The sequence below is a fragment of the Dipodomys spectabilis genome, unplaced genomic scaffold (genome assembly GCF_019054845.1).
Source record: "Dipodomys spectabilis isolate Male_0828 unplaced genomic scaffold, ASM1905484v1 ptg000006l, whole genome shotgun sequence".
Taxonomy (NCBI): domain Eukaryota; kingdom Metazoa; phylum Chordata; class Mammalia; order Rodentia; family Heteromyidae; genus Dipodomys; species Dipodomys spectabilis.
The window spans coordinates 9,979,809-9,996,467 of record NW_024870683.1 but is presented as its reverse complement, the minus strand read 5'-3'; the positions used below and the strand labels follow the sequence as shown (position 1 = coordinate 9,996,467).

General features: G+C 46.8%; 1 protein-coding gene across 1 annotated transcript in view; it reads right to left on the bottom strand.

Moving 5' to 3' along the window:
* Ccdc180 (coiled-coil domain containing 180) overlaps positions 1–15,453 on the bottom strand; it is a 46,752-nt gene extending 31,299 nt beyond the window's left edge. The window contains exons 1-13 of the mRNA XM_042698781.1: positions 15,355–15,453; positions 13,098–13,288; positions 10,460–10,548; positions 8,750–8,859; positions 7,729–7,857; positions 7,535–7,645; positions 7,317–7,412; positions 6,464–6,627; positions 5,339–5,458; positions 4,437–4,516; positions 3,078–3,166; positions 2,307–2,429; positions 981–1,154 (exon numbers count right to left, since the gene is read on the bottom strand). Of these exons, the coding sequence (XP_042554715.1) occupies positions 981–1,154; positions 2,307–2,429; positions 3,078–3,166; positions 4,437–4,516; positions 5,339–5,458; positions 6,464–6,627; positions 7,317–7,412; positions 7,535–7,645; positions 7,729–7,857; positions 8,750–8,859; positions 10,460–10,548; positions 13,098–13,288; positions 15,355–15,423 (1,545 nt within the window). The 5' untranslated portion in view covers positions 15,424–15,453. The remainder of the gene's footprint in view (positions 1–980; positions 1,155–2,306; positions 2,430–3,077; positions 3,167–4,436; positions 4,517–5,338; positions 5,459–6,463; positions 6,628–7,316; positions 7,413–7,534; positions 7,646–7,728; positions 7,858–8,749; positions 8,860–10,459; positions 10,549–13,097; positions 13,289–15,354) is intronic.
* Between the last annotated feature and the right edge of the window lie 1,206 nt (positions 15,454–16,659).

Here is a 16,659-nt window from a genome sequence, read left to right as displayed (position 1 = left end):
TCTGTTTCTGTAAAAGTCTTTCCTGTCTATTTTATTAACAGAGCTCATTTGGAACTTTTCATGGACATGTCTCTCATGCCCTTACACTTGACTGTGCTACACATTCCTGAGGCACTGGCTCTCTTGACTCTGAGCGTTCAGACTGTGGTGGGCATTACTGTCAATGCTGGAGCTCCAGCTACCAGCACTGAAGCCTCCCACCAGCACAGGCTGCACCCTATAATTTGGAGGAGCCTTGCCTGCTGTGTTTGGGTCAATCCAGTTTCTCTTGAAAAACCACTCCTGAAAAGTTACATTTCAGTCTTTAATTAGTCATTACTTCCCAAAGAGGCCTACTTCCTACTTGAGCAATGGGAACTTAACTCCCTTACATGGCCAATATACCTCACCTGTCAAAACATTCGTATTTCCTGGGAGGCTGGTCACACAACTCTCCTTTCCTTTGAACACTAGGAACAAAAACCATTCTCTATGTACAGTAGTAAACTGTGATTAATGAAACTGATCTGTTCAACTCCTTATTTTAACCATCTAGAATACCTGCCATTTAGTCTGTGTGCTACCTATTTGTCTTTCTATGTGTACTCACAGACAGGTTTGCTTTCAAAACACAGGTACATGACTGGATATGGTGGTATGAGCCTTGTTAGAAGGCTGAGGGCAGCCTGAGTAATAAAGCAAGTTCCTGGTCTAGTAGCCTGAGCTACAGGGTACTGTTTTATCTGAAAGCAAAAAACAAAAATAAGAAAAAAACCTACAGTTGTGACCTAGCTCAAGATTTCTGCTACTCCCATGATGAAGGCAAGTCTCAGTTTTCCATCTGTACAGGTTTTATAACTTAAAAGAATTTACATTTGGATATGGGATTGATTTGGGGAATTTGGTTTGTTGACACCTGAATGCTGGGATGGGCTGGGAAGTCTGCAACTGGAGTGTTATCCACCCTCATCCCTCCTGGACTTGGCCTGGGGCTGGGGCACCTGGCTCTCCAGCCTATTTTTCTGTCGCAGATTCTCTATCCTCTTCTCGAGTTCCATCTCTTGCACCTGCAGCATGCTCTGGTGTGTCTCCCACAGCTTTGTGGCCTCCTTGAAGTACCTGAAGACTTCAAAGCTCTGCCACTCCGTCTGCTTGGCCAGGGTCTCAAAGGAGCTCTGTAACCCAGAAAAGGGGCTTTGAGGGCTGACTAGCCTAGGCCAACAGGAGGGCCCAACCCTAGGATAGAAGTTAACTGCCTGGGCACCATCCCTCCAAGTCAGCCCCACATTGGGCTTCTGGCCCACCCTCCATGGCACTACATATCATACTCATCTTGGCCTGAACATCAGGAACACTTTTTACTAGAGAGTGCATCAGGGCCCCAAACCCACCTGCGGTTAAATCTTCATGTACCCCCTACCTTTTTAAAAATCATACCGTCTGATGCTTGGTCAGGTACTGGTAAAGCTATAGATTTCAGACTAAATTTGGCCCTCCACCTGTTTTGTGTGTGTGTGTGTGTGTGTCTGTGTGTGTGTGTGTGTGTGTGTGTATGTGTGTGTGTGTGTGTGTGTGTATGTGTGTGTGTGTGTGTGTGTGTGTGTATGTATGTGTGTGTGTGCTGGTCCTAGGTCTTGAATTTAGGGCCTGAACAGAGTCTCTGAGCTTTTTTTTTGCTCAAGGGTAGCACGCTAAAATTTGAGCCACATTTCCACTTTTGTGATTATTAGTGATAAACAGTCTCATAGTCTCATGGACTTTTTGGCCTGGGCTGGCTTCAAACTACCATCCTCTGATTTAGCTATGGTTATCAGTATGAGCCATTGGCACCTGGCTCCACCTGTTTTTGTTTGGACCTTTTTCATATGAAAATAATAATTCCAGTCTCCCTCAATAAAATTACTGGAACATAGCCACACCCTTCATTTCTGCACTGTCTTGGGCTATGGAACTGACAAGCCTGGTGGCTAATACAGTGAAGATGGCCATTCTCTGGCCACAGAATAATGAGGGCTGATTCAGGCTCAGGATTTTAAAGCTCTTGGGCTGAGCTTCGTGCTCCTCCATGCCCTCAGCACCAGGCCAATGAAAACTCAGGTACACTCAGAGCCTGAGTTCCTTTTCCTGGAGTCTGGGTAGCTCTGGTGTTTTTGAGCATTGGCCACATAGGAGGCCTGCTCTTGGAGGAGCTGGTGAGGGCTAAAGAGTGGACATATGAGGGACATGCAAGCTGGAGGAGCCCAGAAAGAAACCCTCCAGTTTCCCTCCAGTCCAGCACCCCAGAGTAATGCTTTCCACCTCCAGGGTGTCACCAAACATGCACGCACATCCAGAAGCTCCAGCTCCTTCTCCACCTTCCTCTGCAGCACCCCCACCATCTGGAAGAAGGTTGGGTTCACCAGATTCTCTGCTTCCTCCTCGCTGAAGGCCTTCCAGTCCAGCAGCTGCTTCTTGGGGGAGAGCAAGGCCAGGCCTGGCTTAGGGCTAGGAGCATGACCACCTAAGTATCAGTCACCTCAAAGCCAGTGGCAGTGCAAAGCTGGCTGACGGATGATCCAGGAACATGAGAGGGCTCTTGGGGCTCAGGCATGCTTCAAAATGACCAGATTTTCATCCAGACACTTTTACTAACAAGGCAGACAAGGGACAGTTTGGCTATATTATCCCCCTGCTCTAGAAAACCTGTCCCTGTCCTGGAAGGTTCTGGGAGGATACTGTCTCATCCGGCCACAGAGTTGGCAGGTAAGGCAGAGAGAACAGTGGTACTAGATGTAAGGGACAGCACTATATATGAAAAAGGTGTCCTATAACCTCCCTTAGTGAATAAAGACCAGTGTTATATGGGACAGTCAAGGGTGAAGTATAGCGGCCAGAGATTACACAACTCCATCTCCCACAGGCTACCTGGAGGAAGTGATGCTCTACTAAACCCCTGAAGGTGATGAGAGAGCTGAGAAAGGACAGGTAAAGGGATCCAGAATGCCCATAGCCCTGTGAGTTCCAGGGCCTGGAATAAGAAAAGCTTCTAAGCTGAAGGGCACAGGAGAGGGCCCCAGCACCTCATTTTCTCTCCCTGGACTGTAGGGAGGAGTGCTCACCTTGCATTCCTGCACATGTGCCAGGCACTCCTGCCACGTCGTCTCATACAGAAAGCGGAGCCTCATCATGGACTCTATGTGATAGGTGTCTGCAAGGGTAGAAAATAAAACAGATTAGCTATGCTTCCAGGAGGAGGGGGAGAGTGAGAAAGAGCTGAGTCCCCCTAAGCACAGCGCCTTCATGGTGAAGGTCGGACAGGTGGATTGGCAGATTCAGATTCTTATCAGGGGCTGGCATCTCCCTCCTCACTGAGGTCTAGGCACCCCAAGATAAAGACCTCATAGTGGTTTATACCTGTAATCCTACCTACTCAGGAAGCTGAGATCCGAGGATCAGGGTTCAAAGCCAGCCTGGGCAGAAAAGTCCATGAGACTCACATCTCCAATTAACCACAAAAGCTGGAAGTAGAGCAGTGGCTCAAATAATAGGGCACCCAGCCTTGAGTGAAAAAGCCAAGCAGAGCAGAGGCTCTGAGTTCAAACTCAGAGGGACACACACACACACACACACACACACACACACACACACACACACTTTATGGGAGGAACTTGTCTCTGTTCTGAATGGTTCTGATTTGGGAGTACTTCTAAGTCATCTCACACTATAGCAGGACCTGACTGCATTGCTGTGAGTCTCAAAAGAAATGGATAGGTTATCACAGATCTAAAGCAAGGCTTGGCAAACTTTTTCCATAGGGAGCTAGAATACATCATTTCCACCATGGTTTCAGTCTTAACCACTGGCTTTCACTGCAGTACAAAGCAGTCAGAGACAGTATGGGAACTGCTGTGTATAGTGGTGTCCTAGGAAAACTTACAAACAAGGCAGCTGGCCATGGTCCAATAGTGCGATAATCCTTGTTATAGAGTATTTTAAATTTGTGACTAATCATTCTCAGTGTTAGGCCTTGACCTTCAACTGGACACCAATCCCAGAGATAAGGGTCATTGTGATTCCTGCATCCTGATCCTACAGAGGACAAGAGATGCCCTGACTTCCCCAAGGACAGAGTGGGGATGGAGCAAGGCTAGGTGTTAAACCCATGTTTCTGACTAAAAGGCCTTGGGCTCTCAGATATGGCTCCAGTGCCACCATCCTCATCATCCTTGGAGGTATTCAAAGGAGATACCTCTCAGTCTCCATGCTGGGGTCAAGGATCTCTGTGTGGTTGGCCTGGCTGTGGGCTGGGCAGTGAGTAGGGGGACTCTAAGAGGAGAGAAAGTTGCTTCATGTCTTCCCAGAGTTCACTCTCCCCTTCACCCACTTCTGCTCTGATAAATGGCCGAGGCCCTAAGCTCTGACATGCTATTACTTGAAATTCTAGAGAGATCTGATTGAAGACCACAATTTGGGCTTACCTAGCTTCTTGTTCATGGAGTTGAGAGATGAATGCCACTCGGTAAGCTGGTCTTTGTCAAAGTTGGGGGGCAGGAGGTCACTAGGGAAAAAACATGACAAGTTACCACGCATGCACAAAACATTCACTGGGCAGTATCTGGAAGAAATATATTCTTAGTTAAATAGTGGAAAGGCTTTTGGGAATCTCCTGGTAGCTGAAACATATCTTTCAAAAAGGTCTTGGGGTAAGGAGATGCAGGAGGGAGATAGTAGGGGCTTGAACTCAGGCCTGGGCATCATCTGTCCCTAAGCTTTTTCACTCACTCATGAGTCCCTGAGCTTTCCCACTCATGAGCCACAACTCAACTTCTGGCTTTTTGGTGGTTAATTTCAGATTACAGTTTCATGGACTTTTCTGCCAGGCCTGGCTTTGAACCTTGATCCTCAGATCTCAGCCTCCTAAGTAGCTAGGATGACAGGTGTGAGCCACCAAGTGGCCAGCACATTTAAGACCTTTTGATCTTAATATTTAACAAGTTTGCTGCTTAGAAAACAAAAGTGATTTTCTAAAGAAGCTAACAGGTCCCCATTTGATGGCAGCTGCCCTGACAATGATCTCCTGGCATCCAGTGTCAGGCCCTTGTGATCTCGGAGGAGAGGATCTTGGCCCTCTGGCCAATGCCTCCTGTCGAGCTCTTTAGAATGCTACCCTGAGCTGCCTTCTACACCCAATAGATGCTATTTCTAGCCATCAGGGTGGGATGCCTCAGAGCCAGTTCTAGGAAGCTGGCTCGGCACCAGAGCCCCAATAGGGAGATGGCTCATCTGGATGATACTTCAGAGGAAATACTAGATCCCATATCTCCTTCCCACTGGAACTCTAAAGGCACTAATCCAAGTTGGCATCCCTTTGTGCCCATACCATATGGTGTAGAGATGCTCCAGCCGCTTTTGCTTCAGTTCACGCTGGGTCGTCAGCATTGCCTGTAGTTCTTCTTGCACTGCTGGGGGATTCTGGACACACTCACTGGCCATGAACTCACTGCACGGCCAGACACATTGGCACCATAGAAAGGAAAGGAGAGGCGGCTGGTCAAGAGGGGAAGGGACCCATATGAAGAACAAATCAGAGTGGCACACCCCTGCCTTACATTACACAAGCTCCTATGCAACCTGAGTCCCCCTCTAGGGCACTGAGCGCAGGAAGGAAGTGGAAGGAAGGAGAGAGGAACCACCACGAACAGCCCAGGATCAGTAAGCTCAGTTCCACTGGGATCCCAAGTGAGAGCTGCCTGCTCTGTGACCTTGGCCTTGGGCAAGTCTTTCCCCACTCTGAGCCTCAGTTTCCTCTTCTGTAAAATGGAGTCTTGTGAGAGGAGTCTTCCATCCATGAGGTGATACAAGCTAAGCTCTTGACCTCGTGCCCAGCTCGTGGAAAATAAACGCCCAGGAAAAGCAACATTCACAGCAGCCTCCCAGGTCAGCTGCAGCTGGTCATCTTCTATACAGTACATTTTAGGGTCATCACTAAAACTCTTACACAAGTCCATGAGGATGCCTGTTTTTATAGGAAGAAACAGGTTGTGAATGTCCAAACACTTGATTGAGGTCAGGTGGAAAGGCCAGATACAGTTACACCACTTTTTTTTTCTTTCTCTGCATCTAAAACAACACTTGGCTGTGGAAAGCATACAGATATGTTTTCTGACAATTGGTACTGAGCTCAGAGAATGCTCATGAAATAATGCTCATTGAGAAAATAAGAAGTGAAATGCAATTGTGATATATAGGCTGGAAAGGCCTGGGAGAGAACATAATCAAGTATTAGCTGTGCTTCTTGCTGTGAGGAGGAAGTCATAGTGATCTTTAAGCTTTTATCCCCCCTAGAAACCTTTATTAAGTTAAAAAAGAAAAGAAGCACAGAAAAACAGCTATAATTTTAAGTAATGATGCAAAGGGTAGGAGGAAGCTACCCTTGGCTCCGCTAGCCCCAGTGAGCTGTGGGTGAGCTATGGGTGGGGATTGGGGGTGAGGCAGTACCGCTGACCTGAAGCTATGTAGCACAGACTCTTTCTTGAGAGTCTTCCAGGCATCTACCAGGCCCCGCCAGCGGTAGCAGCTGTTGAGCTCCTGTTGCAGTGTAGCTTCCATCAAGTTGGCAGACAGCTGGGCGATGGCCCTCTGGTTGCCCAGCAAGGCATGATTCATGATCTGTGGTCACAGAAGAGTACAGTTGTAGATGGGGCATGCTCTCTCTGGTCACAGCCAGGCTCAGATAGATAGGCAATGAAAGGCCAGGGCTGAGTGGAGTGGTGATGGAGTTTGAAGAATACTGAGCCCCACTCCCAACTATAAACTCCACCCCAACTCCAAAAGTGCATCAGGTCATTTGATATAGAAGGTGGAGAAAAATCCCAACTACTCAGGAGACCAAGAGATCAAGAGGATTGGGATGTGAGGCCAGACTGGGGAAAACACTAGCAAGAAAACAGTCATGAAAAATATCTACAATCCCAGCAATGTGGGGAGCCATATATAGGAGGATAGAGGTACAAGGCTGGCCATAGGCAAAAATGCAAGATCATACTGTCCCCTCCTTACTTAAGTGTCTACTATACTGCAGTCTGGGAGTGGGATAAAGTAAGTGCTCAGTAAAATCACAATGGATCCACATCAGATGTGACTGCAGGGAACTGTGCTCTGTAGACTTTACAACAACCTCAATTCAAAACACAATCACAAAGACTTGGCTGCCAACTTAAGAGCCCCAACTGCATTACTTAAACATGGCAAAGATAAACCACTACCCTTCTCCACGATCTCTGAGACACCAGGCTTCCAGCACCCTTGGGTATTGTTCCTTTTCCTGCAGGTTGTCCCTGCCCAGGAAAGCCACTCACCATGGCTTCTTTATCCATCAACCTGTACACATCAGGCTGCATCAGGTAGGATGTTTTCCGCATGATATCCACATATTTTGTCAACACGTTCTTTAACTGGAGAAGACAAAGTGTCACAATTAGAGGATTTCATTTCCTGGAGCAATCAAAGGGAACAAGGATATCCAACAAACCCACAAGCAAAAGCCACCAAGGAGCTCCATGTAGGGCCTATTTACCTTACTGGCTCTTGAGGCCTCCAGCGAGAGCAGTGTTTCATCCATCTCCTTAATCTCCTTCTTCTGGAGCAGAAACGTCTCAATCACCTTATCCCACAGCTCCAGCAGGGTCTGTGCAGAGGAACCAGGTCAACCTGGAAACTGGGACCAGGGTAGGGGATCATGTGCAAGCCTCAACATGAGGGAAACCTTACATCGATAGCATAGTCCTCAAGATTGACGTCACCTTCGATCTTGTTGAAGAGTTGGTCAATTTCTTCCTCAGACTCAGAGATTTTTTTTGATAAAAGTCGCCCTGTCTCCAAGATGAGAGGTTCCATTTCCTGCAATAATAGGCCAGGAGGATGAGGGCTGTGGCCTCAACACCTCAGGTAGGAAAGGGCTTCTTGTAATGGGGAGGTACCAGGCCCAGTCCTGTCTCAAAAATGATCATCAGGACTGCTGATGAACTCCTATCCAGAGAGCTCTGCCAGCTGGTGAAGAGTAGCCAGGGAAAGAGGCCCTGACATCAGGCTTGGCCAGGGGTTGGCATTCAACAACTAGGAGTCAAAGAAGTGGCCAAATGAAAAGAATGCAAGATTTGCTTCCCACAAGGAAAAGGAGGCTCAAGTAGGACTGAAGCCAAGGAGCATGTGGGTGGATGTAAGGCTGGCATCTAGATGAGATGTTCTAAGGGCATGACTGGGGAGGATGTTCTTGGTGTAAGGTTCATAGTAGAGAACAGGAGTCAAGGGAGACAAAAAGAAGTCGAAATCTGGACCTCAGAGAGAGCTGGAAGGGCAAAGACTAGTTTCATTCTAGGTATGTGCAGTGAGTATATAGATGAGTTGTGGAACAGGAACAATATTAGGAAGAGCATCAGGTCCCAGTAGTGACAGGCCATAAACTGAGGCACATCCATGGACTCTTCATCAGCAGGCCTAGCAGGAAGTCAAGGGCAGGGCTTTGGTGTTATCTACAGAATACTTCCAACTTGGCTTCCAAGTTAGACAAGACTTTAAGGCCTCCCTGCAAGATGGAGTAACAACTATTGACTTTGGGGCTTTTACAAGAATTAGGGGAGATGTGCTTCCAACAAACCAGTCAAACATGGCTATTATGATTCCACCTACATCTATGTCTTGGTGAGCCACTGAGAGGAGGAAGGAGGCTAGGGGCAATGAGAAAACTGCCTCTTCTCTGGAGCCAAGCAAGAAGAACCCAGAGGAGTCTCACCATGCCTATCTTGGCAACTTCTTCCTCAAATCCGGCCAGAGCATTCTCATGCTTCCTCCTCTTGGCCTCTTCTTGTTCTTGAAGGACAGCAATGTTTGCCCTTTCAGGAACTGTGGAAGAACAACAAAGGTGGTGAGGCTTAGGGAGAAAGAATCCCTGGAAGGATTTTGCACACAGGGAGCAACTACGTACTGGGCTTGGGTACAGAAACTAGACCCAAATCCGGGCCAACAGGAGTAGGGGCTTAAGGAAAGGAAAGAAAAGATGAAAATGATCTGTGAGTGCTGTAGAGAGCAAGGCCGCAGGCATGCAGTGCTTGTTGAAGAACTAGGCATGCTGCTCAGTTGTAGATCATTTGCCCTGGATTTGATCCTCTATATAGCAGAACAATCAATTAAAATGGGGAAAAGCTCCTAAGTATAATATGTAACGTATAACATATTATAAAGTATTATATTTAATATATATATAATATTTTTTGTGCCAGTACTGGGGCTTGAACTCAGGGCCATGGTACTGTCCTTTAGCTTTTTCACTCAACGCTAGCACTCTACCACCTGAGCCACTCTACCACCTTTAGCTTTTTGCAGATTAACTGGAGTTAAGAGTCTCACAGATTTTCTTGTCTAGGCTGGCATTGAACTTTGATCCTCAGATCTGTCTCCTGAATAGCTAGGATTATAGTCAGGGGCTACCAGTGCCCAGTTACATTAGTATTTTTTTAAAATAGTTTAAAGGCTCAAATACATATACATGTGCTTTTCCAATTATAATAGTGTTATTATGTCCTGAGAAAACCATTGTAAATTGGAGATATTATAAGGCAAAAATACATTGACTACACTTGATCTACCAAACACCACAATTTAGGCTAACATAATAAATATGCTCAGAATGCTTACCTTAGTCTACCGTGGGCAAAATCATCAAACATAAAGGCTATTTTGTGATAAAATGATAAATATCCCATGCAAGCTGAGGAAAGCTCTACTTAAAACGAGAAACAGGATGATTGGATGGGCCTGCTTTTGTACTATAGAGAAGTTGAAATACCGTAATTAGAACCATCATCAGTCAGGAAGGGACTGTTGCGGAGATAAGAGCTCCACACTAGAAAGCACCTAGCACACACTATTCACACCCTACTTCTTTTCAGGCTGATGCCAAAAGGCAAATGTTCTAAGGAGGAGGCTCAGGAACAAGGGTTTAATAACAAAGTCAGTGGTTGATCAGGGTATGTAGACCCTTCACCCTTAGCCCCTTAGGTTCTGCTCAGCCCCACATCCACCTGGGAAGCTGGATACCTCATGGGACAGCAGGCTTGGAAGTTCTCTGGGGAGAAGGTGGGTGCTATTATAGAAGAGTACTTGTACTTTCTGCATCATCTCCCTTTGTTCTGCTACAGTGGAAAAGGGCCACCATATTGGGATAAAGTCACACTCAAAAAGGGAGTAGGAAGAAAACATGATATGAGAAATGTCACCTAAAATCATGTAGAACAAGTAAATGTTAATCCCAGGAAGTGACCACTCTGTAGACAGCCTCTGGCTCTCCTGACTCTCTTTCCAGAGTAAATGTTCAGGGAAAGCATGGAGAATGAGCACAGGACCCCATCGGAGTGTCAGGGCTGCTTCAGAGGAGACTCTACTGCTCAGGGGTTCTGCTGTCCAGGGCAGGTCTGCCCTTGGGGCTGAATGGAGGGAGGCTCACCAATGTTGGACATGAGGCCCCGCACTTCTCGAGCAGCAATAGTGTTCTCACTCTCTTCTGCTTTTTCCTTCCTGGCTATTTCCTTTTCCCTAAGAAACAAGCAGAGAAGAGTAAGCCCTGAATCTCCTGCCTCATCCAGGACAGCCTATGCAGTGGGTATAATCCAGGCCTGCCTTGATTCCAGAAAGTCTAGAGGAAGTATCCAGGTTCCCAACAAATGATGCCTGAGCATCTCCAGTCAGCGGACACTGCTTGTCCCTGGATAGGACCCAGTTGGGTCCTTGTTCTGAGGTACCAGCCATTAATCCCTTCCCAGGTAAAAGAGGGTAATGGGCCCTAGACATTGTTCACACAGGCAACTAAGGATCAAAGGGGGATTGAGCAGCCCCACAAGCTCGGCATATGTTTGCATTTGCAGCCAGAGTAACCCTAATTTCCAAGAGAGGCCACTGTCCACGTGTCCCTAGCAGAGCTGAGACAACAAGAGTTGTACAGCTTGGGTCTGGGTAGGGGGAGCAGGGATCCCAGGGCAAACTGTCTCAGAAGGGAAGATGGAAGAAGAATTGGGAGATTGGAGGTGGTGTTCATGTGTGTGTGTGTGGGGGGGGGGTGAGCATAAAATAAGCTTTGGAATAAAATCAATGTCCACTAAACCTTTCCCCTGAAGTTCCCTGTGACTACTTCTGTTCCTCAAGGCTCTATGCGACTAGTGGTTTCCAGCCATCTTCTCAAAAGTCCCCACTGAGGTCTAACAGGGAGGACTCTGCAGGGCCTGACTATAGCTGCTGGGGTCCAGGTAACCCTGCAGAAGTGTTCTAGGACTTGTTACTCCAAGTGCCCCTGGCCTAAAGCAGCCCCATAGGAGTACATGGGACTGTTGTCACCTCTGTCTTCTTACCCACTTGCCTCAGACCTGGGGACTTGGCTTACGCTAGTGGTAATCTACCTCCCTACGATGGACTGTTCTATGCCTGCCCAGTGCCCCTGCCGGGGTGCATCAGCCCACATACAAATGAGGTGGCCTTGGAAGGAATGGCAGAGATCATCTGCCCCAAGAATGGCAGCGAGAGAGTGAATGTGGCCCTGGTTTACTCACCTACGCCGACTGTGATCAACCCCTGTTCCAAGTATCTTCATACTTTCTTGGAAATTTAAATGGAAATGATAGTGCATCTTTCCCTAATGCCAACATTTTTACTGTACCCACTCTGTGGCTTTATGAGCACCAGTTTTAAGGGAAGAATGTTGGTGAAAAGCGCAGAAACCAGTGTTCGTGGCTGTGGAATTTCCATGGAGAAAGTAGAGAGTGGAACTCACATGGATCATCTTCTGTACCTGAGAGCCCTCCTCTCTCCCAGGCACATTCTGTGGCCAGGAGTGAAGCTGTGTTCCGGGGGCTTTCAGAGAGTCATTGAAGAGGTGCGGAGGGGCAGGGAAGGAAGGGCAAGAACATGGGGCATATGTTTCACAACCTGAACCTCAGAACTGTGATCCTCCAAGTAGAATGCTACTTGAAGAAAAAAATGCCTAATGGGGTCTCAGGGATTTGGTTTTCTGTGCACATTTAAGCCATAGTGACAGTGACATTTTGAGCACTCAGGTTTCAGTTCTGTTCAATGTGAAAAGATGGATCGATCGACTGACGTTTATTGCTGTTCGTCACTAGTGTAAAATATGTATATGTTATCTTAATTTTTATAATATGCAAATACATTTAAATTTATACAGTTGAAAAACAAACAAACAAATGAGGCAGCCTTTCTGTGGTCTTTGCAGGCCCAATTTTCAAGTGCCTCCCTGGAGGCTAGAAGAAGACAGGACATACAGCTATCTGCTCATCCCCAGTCTGGCCTCTGCTAGACCTACAGATAGTTAGAGGAGCTAGAGGAGTTGGTCTACACAGCCTGAGAGAGCTGACTCACAACCGAGGCAGAGAGCAGTAGCAGTCAGAGAGGTGTGTGGGGAAGCCCAGGGGTTGGGAGAGTTGACGTAAGTGTCCAGGTGACCTTAGCAAGAGTGGCTGGGGTGGTCAGAAATGGGAAGGTCAAAGGCTCAGGAGGGTAGGAGAAAACAAAAGCTTTTCCAAGGCTCTTGGCCCCATGGAAAGCTGGAAGGCAGATATAGGGTGATGTGGGGAAGGGAGCAGTGATTGAGTCTCACTTCTTTACAAAGAAAGGAGAGGCCTAAGGTAGGTGAAAGAGCCATACTTGATACTTGAGAGTGAGGAAGAAGGCTGGAGGGAATGGTGCAAGGAGGCCAAGGCAAAACCTTCCTGTTCCCCAGCACGTGGAAGCTACCTGGGCAGCCCAGGAGGGTAGAAAGGTTTTCTGTTTGAAGCCCATGCTCATGGTAAATAGGGGACTATGGGATTGGGGGCTAGTGTGGGTGGAGGACATGAGACAGATTACGTGGGACAGGATTCCCCTGTGTACCATACCCTGGCCCTATGTACTTAGTAATTAGTGAAGGAAGGAACAGAGAAATGAACAATCCATCCATAGGTTACTATCTTCCTATTTCTGAGGAGGCACTTGAGATTCATTCCTGCCTGGCACTTAACCTCCACTGAGCATCTTTTTGAGTCCTTGAAGACTGAGGTAACCCAAAGGTAAGGGGCCTGGCTGGTAGCAGGACCTACCTGTGGATAACAGGGTTTTCTGTGATCCCATCATTAGGGAGACTGTTCAGCCACTTCCACTGCCGAGGGGAAATCGTCTCCCCTTCAGCAAACTCCACCTTCTTCATCAAGGGTAACCCATCACTCTTTGAGATTACAGGGTGTTCTGTAGGCCGATTTCTGCTGGCTGCCAAGGACTGGACCAGCTGTACCTGAATCCATGGAAGAGAAGGGACAGGGGCTCTGATCAGACCTGCAGATATCCCAGTATCCTCAGGCTAACTGTGCCTGTTTTAGAAGGATAAGTAGGAACCTGCCATCAGGAAGGTACTTTGCAGGGAAACCAACCTCCCAACCCCCACAAAAGAGCTTTCCTCCCTCCTAACAGGCATCCAGCCACTTCAAGGAAGGCATGGCTGAAGAAATTTAAATGAAGATTGTGATGCTTATCTCACCTTTCTTTATAGTCATAAGGAACTGGGAAAATGGAATTGTCCAATTATAGAGAATTGGTTAAGCAAAGATGGCACACTGCTTTGAAGGAATGTTTATTAAAGATGGGAATTGAAAAGAACCTTTTGCAACATGAGGAAATGCTTATGAGATGATGAATAGACATGTCAATTAGAAGGATACATTCATAATTATAGCCCCAAACACAAAATTATAGCCATATTTGTGATTTCCAATTTTAAAATGCATAGAAACAATGGGCTGGAGGGTGGCTCAAGTGGTAGAGTACCCTTATAACAAGCCACGAATTCAGGACCCAGACCTACAGTGCCCCTTCAGGTAAAGCAGAGAGTATGACAAATGCTAAGAAAGTCATTATTAAGCCGGGCGCTGGTGGCTCACGCCTGTAATCCTAGCTACTCAGGAGGCTGAGATCTGAGGATCGTGGTTCAAAGCCAGCCCGGGCAAGAGAGACCGTGAGACTCCTATCTCCAATAAAACACCAGAAAACCGGAAGTGGCGCTGTAGCTCAAGTGGTAGAGCACTCGCCTTGAGCTGAAGAGCTGAGGGACAGCGCCCAAGCCCAGAGTTCAAGCCCCACGACCAACAAAAAAAAAAAAAAAAAAAAAGAAAGTCATTATTGCTTACAGGGAGCAGGAGTGTATGAGAAATTCAGTTGTCCTGGTTTCTTTGTAATTTTATAATTTCCAAAGGTTATTAGGGCTCACATTAGGAATGAAAATTCCATTTCAATAAATAGTAGGGAGCTTCAAAAGAAGGGTTAAAGGTCTATAGTTTGTTTTTAAGGTCTCATTTGATCCATATAGTACATATGGGACAGGGCACTTTTCAGAGCTGACTTGCTATCAAGAGGCCTATACATGGGAGGGGAGAGGTGATACTTTGAGGTGTATGGCTGGGGATTGGGGCTAAGGAGAGAAAAAAAAAAAGTTTTAAAACACTAGAGCAAAACTGCTTATGCCTGTAATCCTAGCAAGTCAGGAGTCTGAGATCTGAGGAAGAAGGTTTGAAAGTCCATGAGGCTCTTATCTCCAATTAGCCACCCCAAAAACTAGAAGTGGAGCTGTAGCTCAAGTGGTAGAATGCTAGCCTTGAACAAAAGAGTGCAGGGATAAGATCCAAGCCCTGAATTCAAGTTCCAGGACAAGCAGCAGCAGCAACAACAACAAAACCACTGAAGTAAAATCAAACTCAAATTTTAAATAGAAAACTCACTAATTCGGGGAGGGGAAGAGAAAAAAACAAAACACTTAAATAAGGATACAGGTTGACCCATTGTAACAATGAGATGTACAAAACATTATGTTGAAAATGAACTTTACAACTTGGGGGAGGGTGTAGTTGTGGAGGGGGGGAGGGGGGGAAGGGATGGTAACGGAAAACAAAGGAGGAGGCAACAATTCTCAATAGGAAATGTACTCATTACCTTGCTCATGTAACTGTAACCCTTCTCTACAACATTTTTACAATAAAAAAAGTACTAAAAATAAATAGAAAACTCACAACTGCTTTTATGTATGAGAAATGGGTCCTGGGTACTGCATAGTTCACTCAGGTAATTTCTGAGTTCTTTACATTTAAAAGCGCACTTCAGCTTTCCTAATTTTCAAGAACAGCCACTCAAACTGGCAGAACCAGCAGAAATTATTTTCACGATCAAAGCAAGGTCAAAAGCCCTTACTGTATTAGATTCTCCGGGGGAAGTGGGGCTCATAGAGAGAGGGACACTTGGAGAGTACAGAGGGAAGTTTGTGGTTAAGCAGAGGGAAAGGGGTCGAGACAAGGGGGCGGCGGGCAACCCTACCTCGGCCTCGAAGATCTGCTGGTAGACTTTGCCGCTCTGAACCTTGGTCACCTTCCCCACGGTTGACATCCTGGCCGCTGGCGTTCGTCCCTGCCTTAGTCCAGGAAACCAATGTCTGTGTGAGGGGAGGGTGGAGAGGAGGCTCTGGTTAGAGGATGACCCCCTGGTAGGCCCTGGGAACCCTGGGGGTGGCTCGGAGGTTTGATTTTAAATCACCTGCCCTCGAGCAGGGGACCGGCGTGGGGCTGGCTACACCCCTACCTGCGGAGAGCCGATCAAGTCCCGCCCCTAGGGCTCCGGCGGCAACCGCGGCAGGACGCTCGCGGTCTCCTAGGTAACACGAGGGGCGGGGCCGGTGGTCCCGCCCACACCCCCGTTCCCACGCCTCGGGATTCGTCCTTAGCGCCGAGAGCTCCGCCTGGAGCAGTGAAACGCAACCGCTTCCGGCAAAGCTATTTGCTTCCCTGTGCCAGGGTTAACGCTGCTCAATCTAGCACATTAACTACCCCGAAGGCTAGTAGGAGAAAGTCCATCCTTCTCTATCTTCTTGGTCTTGATTAGAAACAGGGCTCGAGATGCTTTGTACTTGGCATGTTGAATGGAAACCCCTTGGTACAGCTACTTAAGGATAAGAAAATAAATAAGAATAAAACCAACCCAGGCCGGGAGGCAGCACAGGGTAGTGTTTGCCTGTAAAAATGTGAAAGAGACCGTCTTTTTCTCAGTTTAAGAGACGAGAGAACTCAGAATTCAGGACCCAAGCTTGCCTGGCCAGAACTGAAAAGGCTGTGATTGATTGGATCCAAATAAGTGGACACTCATGTCCCATATGAGGTGTATACGATGATCAATTCCTTCTTGGAGAACTTTTCTGTTGACCGGATTCCCTGTTCAGTTCACAAATAACAACACTTTGTGCCATCTTCCTAGAGCAAGCATCACTGTCAGCTCTAAAATCAGAAATTATGAAACACAAGAGAGCAAGTAGAAAAATTTTTTATTCTGATTCTTCTGGTCTAGGGCGTTAATGAGGTGAAATATTGTAATGATGATTATATTTGTTCTGCCTGAGAAAAAAATGTGAGGTGATGGAAAGGGTGAAAAACACAAATGTACATACAAAAAATAGGAAATCCAGTTTTTTGTTTTGTTTTGTTTTGTTTTTGCACTATCTGTTCTGCACTATCTTTTACTTATCCAAGGAGACCCTGCTGGCTCAAGACTTGTAAATCAGAAAGTTTATTCTGCCCAGACTCTTTCTGGAGTCTAGTTCCTCGCACATATATAATTTTGGGTGTTTTTTTC